At 36.9% G+C, this 13230-nt stretch overlaps 1 protein-coding gene across 1 annotated transcript in view; it reads left to right on the forward strand.

Moving 5' to 3' along the window:
- The window catches only part of LOC100891493 (amine oxidase [flavin-containing] B), a 42112-nt gene extending 29235 nt beyond the window's left edge, over window positions 1-12877 (forward strand). The window contains exons 10-18 of the mRNA XM_030975202.1: window positions 146-229; window positions 2284-2359; window positions 4470-4557; window positions 5995-6048; window positions 7719-7776; window positions 8700-8797; window positions 10174-10285; window positions 11261-11323; window positions 12375-12877. Coding sequence (XP_030831062.1) covers window positions 146-229; window positions 2284-2359; window positions 4470-4557; window positions 5995-6048; window positions 7719-7776; window positions 8700-8797; window positions 10174-10285; window positions 11261-11323; window positions 12375-12533 — 792 coding nt within the window. The 3' untranslated portion in view covers window positions 12534-12877. The remainder of the gene's footprint in view (window positions 1-145; window positions 230-2283; window positions 2360-4469; window positions 4558-5994; window positions 6049-7718; window positions 7777-8699; window positions 8798-10173; window positions 10286-11260; window positions 11324-12374) is intronic.
- Window positions 12878-13230: the final 353 nt, after the last annotated feature.

Below are 13230 nucleotides of genomic sequence, written 5' to 3' on the forward strand. Positions count from 1 at the left end.
TTACTACTTTTTTTGAAATCCTATAAACAGATGTTTGTGAAAGAAAAAATAAAATGAACTAAATGAACTGAATTGAGCGTAATATAGTGTTTGATGCAGGGCATGGGATGGTATTAATTATATTTTTCTTATCCTTTTATTTCAGGCCAAGTATATAATAGCAGCTCTTCCTCCTGCCATGCACAATAAGATTGCATTCACTCCTAATCTACCATCACTCAGACATCAGGTAAGCTTCAAACATCCTGTATCTTTAGTAATGACACATCCATGGATGAGTTTGACACCAGGGGAGTGTTTCGCAAAGACTCAGATCGACTTTAAAGATAAAGACCAGTTATGGTCATATGATTGCATTGTGAAATAAAGGTTGTGGAATCGATCAGAAAAGGTTGATCATCTAGCATATAAGAATTGGTGTGAACTGCAAGGTTCTGGAATCATCAAAATGATAAGAAATTTGGCCCCTATACAACTAATGGCAAAATATTGGTCATATTGGATTGGTCTTGAGTTGTTTTGGCAGAGTGACTGATGTAACAGTTGAATACTTTACTTTCTTAGTTTTTGTCTCGCCTGCGTAGCAAAAAGCGAGACATAGGCGCCGCTTTTCCGGTGACGGCGGCGACGGCGACGGCGGCGTCAACATCAAAAACTTAACCTAAGGTTAAGTTTTTGAAATTTTGAATTTTAAAAGTATAAGTTCTTAGTCAATGAAACTTTGACTATAGGGTAATCAAGTATCCCCAATCATGTGAGTAGAATTTCAGATCACAAAGTCAAGGTCAAAGGTCATTTCAGGTCAACAGACTTGGACTATGTTGTAGCATCATCATCGAAAACTTAACCTTATGTTAAGTTTTTGAATTTTCGATATAATTTTGAAAGTATAAGTTCTTAGTCAATGAAACTTGGACTATAGGGTTATCAAGTCGCCCCAATTATGTGAGTAGAATTTCAGGTCACTAAGTTAAGTTTAAAGGTCATTTAAGGTCAACAAACTTAGACTTTGTTGTGGCATCAACATCAAGATTTTCAAAATGCTTCTTCTTCGTTATTTTTCAACCGATTTTGATTCTGATTGTTTCATATGATAGAGCCAGGAAAGGGATTTATAATTTCTACACAGAATCGTGAAATTCATTATCTATGCTAATTTATGCAAATTTATTCGAAATCACAAAAAAGTCTTCTTCTCCTTCATTTCTCGACCGATTTTGATTTGGTTTGCTTTATATCGTACAGCTAACTTTGGTACACTAAATTTCTACACAGAATTTTGAAATTGTTCTCCATTAATTAATTATGGTAATTTATGCAAATTTATTCCAAAAATAACTAAAATTGCTTCTTTTCCCTCATTTCTTGACCAATTTTGATTTGGTTTGCCTTATCTGGTAGAGCTAAATTTGGCACACTAAATTTCTACACAGATTTGTGAGATTTTGCTCCATTGATTATTTATGGTACTTTATGCAAATAAAATGGAATTACTTCCCTTCCAGGGCATCAAATTTTTTAATTTTTTGACCAGTTCAAAAGTGTACTACATAAAATTTACGATATTTGTTGTTGCGAGATGCGGATGAGCGCTACGTCATTGACGTTCTGGTTTATCATATTGAATTGCGTTATGCAGGCGAGACCGCCGAGAGCGTTTCCCTTGTTTAATATATATATATATATATATATATATTTACATGTATACAAAGCGAGAGAACATTAAACCCTGTGAAGAGTTGGAGTTAGCTATGGACCCTGAATTTTTAAGAAGCCATACTCAGAATGGTGCTTATGAAGTATCGGCTTGCATGGTGATGTAGATAGTGGATATGCAGTAGGCTTACGGATGCACCATGTTGCACACACACAAGAAAGATTACCAACAGTCCTTTTTCAGGACTCCCCAATCCTCCCCCCCCCCCCCCCTCTTACATGGTGCAACTGTAAGCCTACTGTACATACTCAGAATGTTGAATTTTTAGCAATTATTAGTCGCCAATAATTTGGGTTATGGCAGAATGGCACAAGTGTGAATGTTACAAATGGAATTTTTCCATGAAATCAAATTTGTGTACATAAATCTCAAAAAAGACAAACTGGGAAAACCTTGAAGGATATGTTACCGGTACATGTAGTCTCTTTTCTTTGTTGTCAATGTTTTTGTTTCTTTGTTTTTTTATTTTTCAAATTTCCAGTCCATCTCATCTAAATGATTTATTTTGCAATAGATACATATCTAATGGACTTTATGTCACACCTTTCTCCTTTTTTCCCCTGCAGCTGAACCAAAGGTATCCGATGGGGTCTGTGATTAAGACTATGATGTACTATGAGCGGCCTTTCTGGAGAGATTCTAGTGAGTTTTGTTTTCCTGCGTGCAATTTTTTTCTGCTTAGGAGATTAATCAAACCTATCTTAGTAGCCACTTCTCTACAGTTTGAGTCAAATAAAGGTTTACATCTAGAAAATTGCTAATTTGAAGAAAAAAAATCATCAATGAACATCAAATCATTATATATCTTATGAAAGAGTGTTTTATCCCGAATCATCATATATCATTTTGTGTGGTATGTGTTCACACTTGGATGAACAGGAGGCATTGTTTGCGAGAGTGCAAAAAACGACTTGCGCCAATGTTGCTTATGTGATGTTTGAATAAAACAATTTGGATTTGGTATTAATTCGATCTTTGCAGATCCAAATAACATCCCTAACAAAATAATCATGCCACACATATCAAAGAACATTCGTGTGCGTGTGTTTGTGTGTGTGACTTTGCTTCTGCAAATCTCATATATAATGCATTTCATTTGATACATTCATTCTCTCACTCCGCTAATCCCAACATAATACATACTGTAGGCCTCACTTTGGCGCAAGTCGATTTTTGCACTCTCGCTAACAATGCCTTCTGTTTATTTACTGTTCGTAGATGATTTTTAAAATAATTAGCAATTTTCAAGGTGTAAACTTTTTTTTGACTCACACGGTATTAAGGCAAACTATATTGCCTCCTCCTAGAAAGTGTGTTGCAGAACCTGTCTAGAAAGGTCATCTGTCGATAGTGGCCAGAATGCCTGGGGCTTTTGTGTGGCCTTTATGAACAGGTTTCACTGTATACTGAAACAATACACTGAGACATCCACAATACAGCACTTAAACAAGTCAAGCAATTTCTGACAGATCAGAAGCGAATCCTCAATTCATAAAATCTGATTTGGTGATGTTTGTTTATGTACAGAAAATGTCAGAAGTTTCCATTTTCTTAGTTGTTGATGAAGGAATAGATATGTTTCTTACAGAGGTTGTGTAAACACATATTTACATATGACTATACGTAAGGTGCATATATGATTTTATATCTTTAGAGAAAATAGAAATATTTAAATTTTTCTGTACAGAGCGAATGGGACTGGACTTTGAAAGATGCATCACAGAGTTACGAGTTGTGTGTGATTGCTTTCAACTTTAAAAATTCATAACTTTCTTATTATTTTTATCAAATTTTGCTCCAACATTCATATATCTGTTTCTCTGATATATTTCTGATTTTATTAAAGATAAAGACCAGTAATGGTCATGCGATTGCATTGTGAAAGAAACGTTGTGGAATCGATCAGAAAAGGTTGATCATCTAACATATAAGTATTGGTTTGTACTGCAAGGTTCTGGAATCATCAAAATGATAAGAAATTTGGCCCAGTCTTCGTAAAGTTACACGCAATGTACACAGAAAGATGTATATGGGACTACGCACTTATGCGCAACACGTGCGTTTATCTCTCACAGTCCAATAGATAAACTAATTTACCAAATATATCAATTAGTAGGCGGTTTCCAAGCAAAATTTGTATCATCATGTATTAGTCAAAACATATTCTTTCACATGATTGGTAATAAAGAGCTTCCATTTCAATTTTTAGACTTGGGGCGTTTCCAATACTGGTCTTTACCCTTAAATCTAACGTCGAGGTGGACTTTCCCTTTACAGGGTACCTCATGCCCTCATACAAAAAGAAAAAAAGTTATGATAATAAATAATAATTTGAGTATAGTTAATGATTGTTTTACAAGTCACTCCTAGATCCTAATGAAATGATTGGTCAACAGCAGGCATGTGCAATTCTTTTACTAAGACTATCCTACATTTTTTAAATAAAAATCATGCAATACTTTCCAGTACATGGTTTATTTTTCAGCGATAATGACAAGAAACAATCTTAATTTGTTTTGTTTACATCAAATAACAAGGATCCAGGAGTTTCGTTGTGTAATGCATATTTTCATTCATTCAATACAGGATCTATCCACTCTAGTTGAGGCTGTATTTGTTTTCTGTCCTCAGCCTGACGGCTTTGTACGATAGGTGCGTACAGCCTCAACTCGAGTGCGGATAGAGCGTATAGTGGACTCCGACTCGCATGCATCATTTGTGTAGTAATCTGTAATTTGTGTTTTTGTTGTAGATTATTCCGGCCTGATTTTGGCTGATGGTATTATATGTGGGACACAGGATGATTGCAAGCCAGGCAGCAAGTATCCTGCTATCATTGGGTAACTAGGATGAACTTAACCTTTCAGATGTTACCAAGGTTTTTGATGTTGCGAAGGTTACAAATAATAGAGTACTGAAGTGCTTACGTCATATATATACTCGTTGTCCAGGGGGGTGTTTCACAAAGATCCTAAGTTGGACTTCAAAATTATGGACAGCTGTTGTCATCCTTCAAAATATTTTGCAAAAGTTATTTTTGAAAGGCATAAAATGTTGATTCATATCTTTCATATTTTCTATTATCATGGGATATTTCATTTCCTTGCTGTGGAATATATGAAACGTCTTAAATACTTGAATTTTTCTTTTGAATATATTTCATTGTAAGGCTTCAAATGGCTCTCCATCATATTTAAGTCCAACTTAGAGTTTAGTTCGACTCAGAATCTTTGTGAAACACCCCCTGATTACTGGTTCCAACCAACAGAGCCTGCGCATGAGTTTCACCACTAAATCATTCTAGCTAAGGGCCGGAGCAGGGCGAATGTTTGACGCTGGTGTCATCACCACGCCTTTGTTTAGCATAAAATTGTTTGGAACCAGCAACCTTGACAACTTGGCCAGTATGACGTCACACTCCGATATTTTATAAAGTGAACTCTGAGTTGTTGAAATTGTAACTCATCATGCTTATTTCATTATCAGATTGTTGAATCTGTTAAAAATGTCTTCACTGTGAATGTAATTCACAATGAGTGCAACCGTTTCCGGAAGGGGCATTAAACTGTCAGGTATAATGACCTTTCCAGTTTTGATAATACAATTCATTTTGCCTCTGTCAAGAAGATTTGATCTACAAAGGAAATGATAGGATCTGATTATACTATAATTGCTTTCAAATCCAAGGTGTGCGATGACTTTTTAGAAACTGTTAATAAATGAAACTATATGTAAATGTATACCATGCCTTTACTGTAAAGAAAATTTATAAATTAAAACAGATTTTACTAAAAATCTGTATGCCTATATTGCAAATTTGATCAAATGGACACAACAGGGGTTGAAGCTGAAAGTTGTAGGTACTCTGGGATGTTCATTGTAGCCTGGTTAACACCTCCAAAAAAAATCCTGTACATAGGAAAGCTTTTTCATTAGGATGGCGACAAAGCACAAAACTTCTGAAAAAGAATAGAACGATTAGCATGTCTGCATATCGCAATAAAATAAACCTCTACAGATGGCAGAGGCGTGTAGGTCACCTTCCAGGTATATGAGAGAGTCATATTATTGTTATTATTTATCTTTGTATTAATTTATTTATTTATGCATTTGTTAATTAATTAATTAATTAGATTAATCTTATGGGGGTTCCCTGCACCATTGGCTTCATAAAATACACACTCTACAGTCATACATGCATGTGTGCATGTATTTGAATTGTTTATTTATATCCTTCCCTTTCTTATTCAATCCCCCCCCCCCCCCTGATTTCATAGATTTGTGGCAGGAGATGCAGCCAGAGAGAACTGTCATCTAACCAAAGAAGAAAGGTGAGTGAGTTATGTACATGTAAATTGCTCTTTGTATCTTTGCCCTGTTTTTGATAGAAGAATAAAATGTATAATAGCTTATAAATCCTGACGACTCTGGCGGTGGGACAATATGTCATTGCAGAGATGGTCTCGGGAATCTTCCAAAGCTGAAGACAAGAAGATCACCAAGGAGGTGATTAATTGCTTTATATCCCACATTGTAATACTTTTTTAATAAGAAGCTGAATGATGAACAGAGAATTCAACACTAGCAAGCTCTTCCTTCTTGGGCATGGTCGCACATACGACTGCGCGTTGACCTACATGTATATCACAATAACCTACAGGTGTATGCATCTTTTGCAAAACCATGGCCAATCAGCTCCTAGCGAGTTTGTGTATGCGACATCAGCAAAAAAAGACTATCACATATGTGATAGTTTTTATTATACAACTCACTCCTAGATCCTAATCATGTGCGGTCACGTGTGATTCATTTACTGAGACTATCCCACGTTTTTTATGAAATAGTTTCCAGTACTATCCAACGATTTGTAAGTAAATGTACATGATGCGCAGTAGTGCACGCAGTGCGCGTATATAGAGGTTAGAGCACTTATATTGTGTGTGGGCCTATTCTTGCGCAGCACTATGAGTAAATGTCTATAGAGGTAAAGTGCGCTTATCACTGTTTGCGCACTAAACTACGACTATTTGACTTGAGATATATTAGGGGTAAGAGGACCCTTTTTTTGGGGGGGTCTCGAAATTTGCAAATTTGACATTTTGTCGCGTTGGGGGGGGGGGTAAGGTCACCTTTTTAAGGTCAGCCATTGTCAATTTTTTTTTTTTTTTTTTTAAATTTATTTATTTATTTAAAAAAAAAAAAGGGGGGTGGGGGATTTCTATAATAAACTACATAAAACATACACATAAAAAAAGCTTGAGGGGGGGGGGGGGGTTAACCCCAAAACCACCCCCCTGCGTACGCGCCTGATCACTACGACCGTCAGGATATGCAATCTATAATGTGCAGATGACCTTATTTACACCAATTGTGTTGCAATACTGGGCATGATGCTGCTTGTAAGTGTCGGCTCGCATGGTCATGTAGATATACAGTAGGCTTTTGGTTGCACCATGTGTGAGAGAGAGAGGGTTGAGGAGTCCTGAAAAGGTCTCTGACTCAGTAATCTTTCTTGGGGGTGTGTAGTCCAGAAAAGCGCTATAGTTTTCCTTAGAACTATAAGCTAAGAAAGATATTAACAAACAGTCCTATTACCGAGTCAGAGTCCTTTTCAGGACTCCTCAACCCTCTCTCTCTCTCTCACGCATGGTGCACCCGCAAGCCTACTGTATAAATACTGGGTATGTGGGATATAATAATCAATAACTAACATCTGCAACTATTATTGCAGGGGTCGTTACGGCAGCATTGTTTATGTTAGTGATGATTAACCTGATGTGCATGAGTTTTCCCAAATAGTCTTTTCTTTAATTATTCTATTATAGAATAGAAAAGTATATACATGTATATAAATGTTTTAACCTGTCTGATACAATTTGATTTTGATAGGACAGTCTTAATCCTACATTTTCTCTCAAAATTTAGGATTCAATGGATTCTAAATTAGAATTCCTTTCTTCTCCATTGAACTTACTCTCATTTCTTTTGTTCTTTCCTTCAGGAGAGATATGATTGCCAGTCGGTATGCAACACTATTTAAGAACGATGCTGCACTGCAGGTAAGAAGTCAAAACAGAGGTTCTACATTTCCTCCAAGCTTTTATTTTATCCTAATTATAGAGTTAAGATAAGGCTGGATAAAGGCTGTTATAGGTTACATGTTCACTGCCCTCCAAGTGATTAGGTACAGATGTCGTCAGAATGGAACTTTCTCAGATTTTCTCACCCAGATGTTATGGATCATCAGATTGTTGGCACTGCAACAATTTGATATCAAACTGAAGAGTAGACATCAGCCTTCAAGTGAACTCCAGTACAGGGAATACTTTTCCTGGTATCGCATCGCAATTTGCTATGCATTTTTGCATGACTGCTATACAAAATATCTTTTGTGTAGCAGTTTCCTTCCATAGAAATGTACAGAATTTCATTTGAAATATTTATCCATCGCCTGAAATTGCTAATCAAAAAATTTGAGGAAAATTATTCCCTGCAGTATAACAAATGTAATGCATTTCAGGAGGCAGTCATTTGTTCAAAAGGCAACCCACCCCCAACAAATTAGGTGTAGTGTTGAGTCCAGGTTTGAAGTTAAGAATGTGGTTAGTGCATGACATTACCACAGAGCATTTGTTGCAGGAGCACATGTCGTACAACCCAAACTTTAAACTAAGTAATCGATTGACTTTGCATATGTCACGTTTCATATATATTTTGTAAGTGTATGCATTAATCTTACACCAAGTATTGCCATATACAGTCAAACCTGCATTAGTGACCATCTGTATAGAAAGACCACCTGTCTACAAAGACCACAATTTTAGTTTCCCTTGAAAATGGTTTTTCATTGAAACATATACTGAAGGAACCTGTAGATGAAGACCACCTTCCTATAAAGACCACTTTTCTTGTCTCCTTTGGGTGGTCTTTATAGACAGGTTTTGCTGTATTAGGCTTATTATTGTATTTTGTTTTTCAACAGCCTGTTTTCTACGTTGAGAAGAACTGGATGGAAGAGCCCTACATTGGAGGAGGCTATGTAGGCTTCACTCCTCCTGGGGTTATCACCAAGTACTGCAAGTAAGGACATTTTTGTTTCTCTCTTTCTTTAAAAAAAAATGTATTACTAAAATTGTTTCCCCTCAATGGTTTCATTTTTAAATGCTCAAAGAAATAAAGTGGGATAAGTTAACTAATTAATAATGTAATCTGTTAAAATAATACGTAGACAAAAATCTCAAAGAGTTATATATTGACAACTTTGAATGTAACTGTTTCATTTTTAAGATTGAGGCGATTTGTTTTTCTTGCTTTTCACAGTGTGAGTATTCACAGTAAAGGCATATATTTCAGGATTAATTAATACTTTTAGGTTTTTGTCTCGCCTGCGTAGCAAAAAGCGAGACATAGGCGCCGCTTTTCCGGTGACGGCGGTGACGGCGGCGGCGGCGGCGACGGCGGCGGCGGCGGCGGCGTCAACATCAAAAACTTAACCTAACTAAGGTTAAGTTTTTGAATTTTTGATATAATTTTTAAAGTATAAGTTCTTAGTCAATGAAACTTTGACTATAGGGTTATCAAGTATCCCCAATAATGTGAGTAGAATTTCAGATCACAAAGTCAAGGTCAAAGGTCATTTCAGGTCAACAGACTTGGACTATGTTGTAGCATCATCATCGAAAACTTAACCTAAGGTTAAGTTTTTGAATTTTGATATAATTTTGAAAGTATATGTTCTTAGTCAATATAACTTGACTATAGGGTTATCAAGTCTCCTCAATCATGGGAGTAGAATTTCAGGTCACTAAGTTTAGGTCAAAGGTCATTTAAGGTCAACAAACTTAGACTTTGTTGTGGCATCAACATCAAGATTTTCAAAATGCTTCTTCGTTATTTTAACCGATTTTGATTCTGATTGTTTCATATGATAGGGCTAGGAAGGGGATTTAAAATTTCTACACAGAATCGTGAAATTCATTATCTATGCTAATTTGTGCAAATTTATTCGAAATCACAAAAAAGGCTTCTTCTCCTTCATTTCTCGACCGATTTTGATTTGGTTTGCTTTATATCGTAGAGCTAACTTTGGTACACTAAACTTGTACACAGAATTTTGAAATTGTTCTCCATTAATCAATTATGGTACTTTATGCAAATGAAATGAAATTATTTCCCTTCCAGGGCATCAAATTTTTATTTTTTGACCACTTCAAAAGTGTACCACATAAAATTTGCGATATTTGTTGTTGCGAGATGCAGATGAGCGCTACGTCATTAACGTTCTGGTTTATCATATTGAATTGCGTTATGCAGGCGAGACCGCCGAGAGATTCCCTTGTTTTGAATTAATATTGTGCCTGTAGGAAAATGTTCATCCATGTTTTGATTGATGTGTGAGATATAACTATGATTCCTATAGAGATTATACTAAATTTACCCATGTATTTCACTTGAAGGGTTCTACGAGAGCCGATAGGTCGTCTTTACTTTGCTGGTACGGAGACGGCTACCAAGTGGTCAGGATACATGGATGGAGCAATCCAGGCAGGAGAGAGGGCTGCAAGAGAGGTAAGCCCAAGCATTGTGTGGTTTGTTCTGCTCGGAATGGTGTTGATGACGGTGATGGTTGTGGTGATAGTGATGGTGTTGATGGATGTGATAACGCTGATAGAGATTGTGCTGGTTAGGATAAAGGTGGTGAATCATAGTAGTAATTATGTTGATGATGATCGTGGTGGAGATGATGGTGTTGATGAGGGTGACGATGATGATGGTGGTGACAATGATGGAGGTGACGACAGTGATCGTTGTGATGGTGTTGGATGTGATAATGCTGATAGAGATAGTGCTGGTTAGAATGAAGGGTGGTGGTAATGATGTTGCAGGTGGTGATGTTGGTGAGGATAATAGTGACGGTGGTATTGATGTTGATACATGTAGTTGTGACAGTAATAGTGGTGGTGATGGAGATGATCAGGGTGGTGATAATAGTGATGGCGGTGTTGATGGTGGTACATGTAGTTGTGACAGTAATGGTGGTTGTGATTGAGATGAGGATTATAATGTAATCTTTCTTATGACTTCATTATGAGGTACTGCTTTTGGAATGGTTAGCAAATACTATATCAAGACCATCCAAATTTGCAGATGTTTAACAGTAGACTGGGAAAGTACTAATTGTAGGGGTGGAAATCTGGATAACTGATGACACTTTCCTTCACATTTCTCTCTCTCTCTCTCTCTCTCTCTCTCTCTCTCTTTCTCTCTCCCTCATTGTCTCTCTTTCTCTTTTCTTCAATATCTCTATATCATTGCTCTTTATATTTTCTATATCTGTCCCTCTCCCTGTTCCTTCCTCTCTCCCTTCCTCTTGCCTTTCCTCTATCATTCCATTCCCCTCTTTCTCTCTCATTCTCTCTTTCCTCTCCCCTCTCTCTCTCTCTCGCTCCCCCCCCCTCTCTCTCTCTCTCTCCCCCCCCCCTCTCTCTCTCTCTCTCCCCCCCCCCCCTCTCTCTCTCTCTCTCTCTACCATTTTCTCATTAGATACTGCATGCCATGGGCAGGATTCCAAAGGATGATATATGGCAGGAAGAGCCAGAATCCAAGGTAAGAATTTTTTCACATTGGACTATTATTCTCCCATGCAATCATACAAGTATTTCATTACCAATCTCATCTTCACCCTTGTTTAAAGGTATAGACCAGTTTTGGAAACGCCCCCTCTCAAAAAGGAAATGGAAGCTCTTATTACCAATCATGTGAAAGAATATGTTTTGACTAATACGTGATGATACAAATTTTGCCTGGAAACCCCATACTATATTGATATATTGATATATTTGGTAAATTATTTATCTATATTATCCATCCAGACTGGATAGATATAGCATAGTCCCATATATATCTTTCTGTGACAGTGCTTGTAACTTAACCAAGACTGGGCCAAATTTCTTATCATTTTGATGATTCCAGAACCTTGCAGTACACACCAATGCTTATATGCTAGATGATCAACCTTTTCTGATCCATTTCACAATGTTTCTTTGACAATGCAATCGCATGAACAGAACTGGTCTATACCTTTAAAAATATAAAAAATTAGAGTTTTTTTTTTTGAGCGATAGAAGATAACACATACCGTAACCAGGCAGACTCGGGTAGCACTCTCCCAATCACGTTCTCTTGAAACTGGTCCACATTCTGGACAATCAGTCACCTACCGATCAGTCCCTGAGTTGCTCACAAAATTGTATGGAGTTATATGAATACCACAAATTGCTCAGGAGTTCAATAAATGGCACCTACATTAAATCTATAGGTAATAAGAAATCTTTTATTCACATTGTTCTAAAGCTAAACTTCCCTTCATAGCAGCTCATCATGGACTGCCATTCAAAATGCATTGATACAGAACCATCACAGTAAACAAAAACATCACCCTCTTAAGTTCCAGGGCTAAACTCAAAAGTCAAAACTCAATTTCACTCCTGAACCACTATTTGACAATACATGTAAATTTAAAGCTAATGCGTGTGAAAAAAAGATTGTCACCTTGTGTAGAGCTTGGTAAAGAATTAATAATGACTTTTTCTGAAGTAGCATCTCTTGATCACTTTAATAACAATGAATTGCATGTTGTTGTTTTTTTCTTTCTCAGGACATGCCAGCTCTGCCATTTGAGGAAACCTTCTTAGAGAGAAACCTTCCTTCTGTGAGTGGCTTTCTCAGGTTTGTTGGAAGGTCTCTTGTTTTCTCTGCAGTGGGTGGGGCTCTTTGGCTCAAGAAGGATATGATTCAGAGCTTCATCAACAAGTAGGATGGCAGTCTGACAGCTATTTCAGACAGCCTTAGGATGCAGACTCATCAATTCTCTACCTGGGGAAGAATATGACATGGCATCGTCATGAACAGAAGCATATTAAGACCCATTCCAAGTAATGTTTGAACACTTGATTTGTTTATTTGGGACTATTTTGAACCAATGATAATGTGCATTTAGATTATAATAAGTCTCAAAATAAGTCATCTACTCAATTAACAAAATTTGTGTGGATGTTTTATCAGGATACACATTCCCACTAACAGTTAATTTAGTTTGTTTGCCTCCGTTACGAAGTAGCCAGAGGCATTATGTTTTCGGGTTGTCCGTCCGTACATCTGTACGTCTCGTTCTCGTGATCGCGTTATCTCAAGAACCAATTAATGGATTCCTACCAAACTTTAGTCATGTATGTATTTTGCAGAGCCAATGAATTGATTAGATATCGGGGTCATGAGGTCAAAGGTCACAGGGCTCATTATGTATGCAAACATAGCTTATGATCGCATTATCATTAGAAGAGATGGACGGATTACCATCAAACTCAAAACCTGTATTTATCTTGCAGAACCAATGAACTGAGTAGATTTCGGGTTCATGAGGTCAAAGGTCGAAGGTCATGGGGCTCATTATGTATGCAAAAATAGCTTGTGAACGCATTCTCATTAGAACTGACAGATGGATTACTATCAAA

Source organism: Strongylocentrotus purpuratus, unplaced genomic scaffold (assembly GCF_000002235.5).
Source record: "Strongylocentrotus purpuratus isolate Spur 01 unplaced genomic scaffold, Spur_5.0 spur5_scaffold_8, whole genome shotgun sequence".
Classification (NCBI taxonomy): domain Eukaryota; kingdom Metazoa; phylum Echinodermata; class Echinoidea; order Camarodonta; family Strongylocentrotidae; genus Strongylocentrotus; species Strongylocentrotus purpuratus.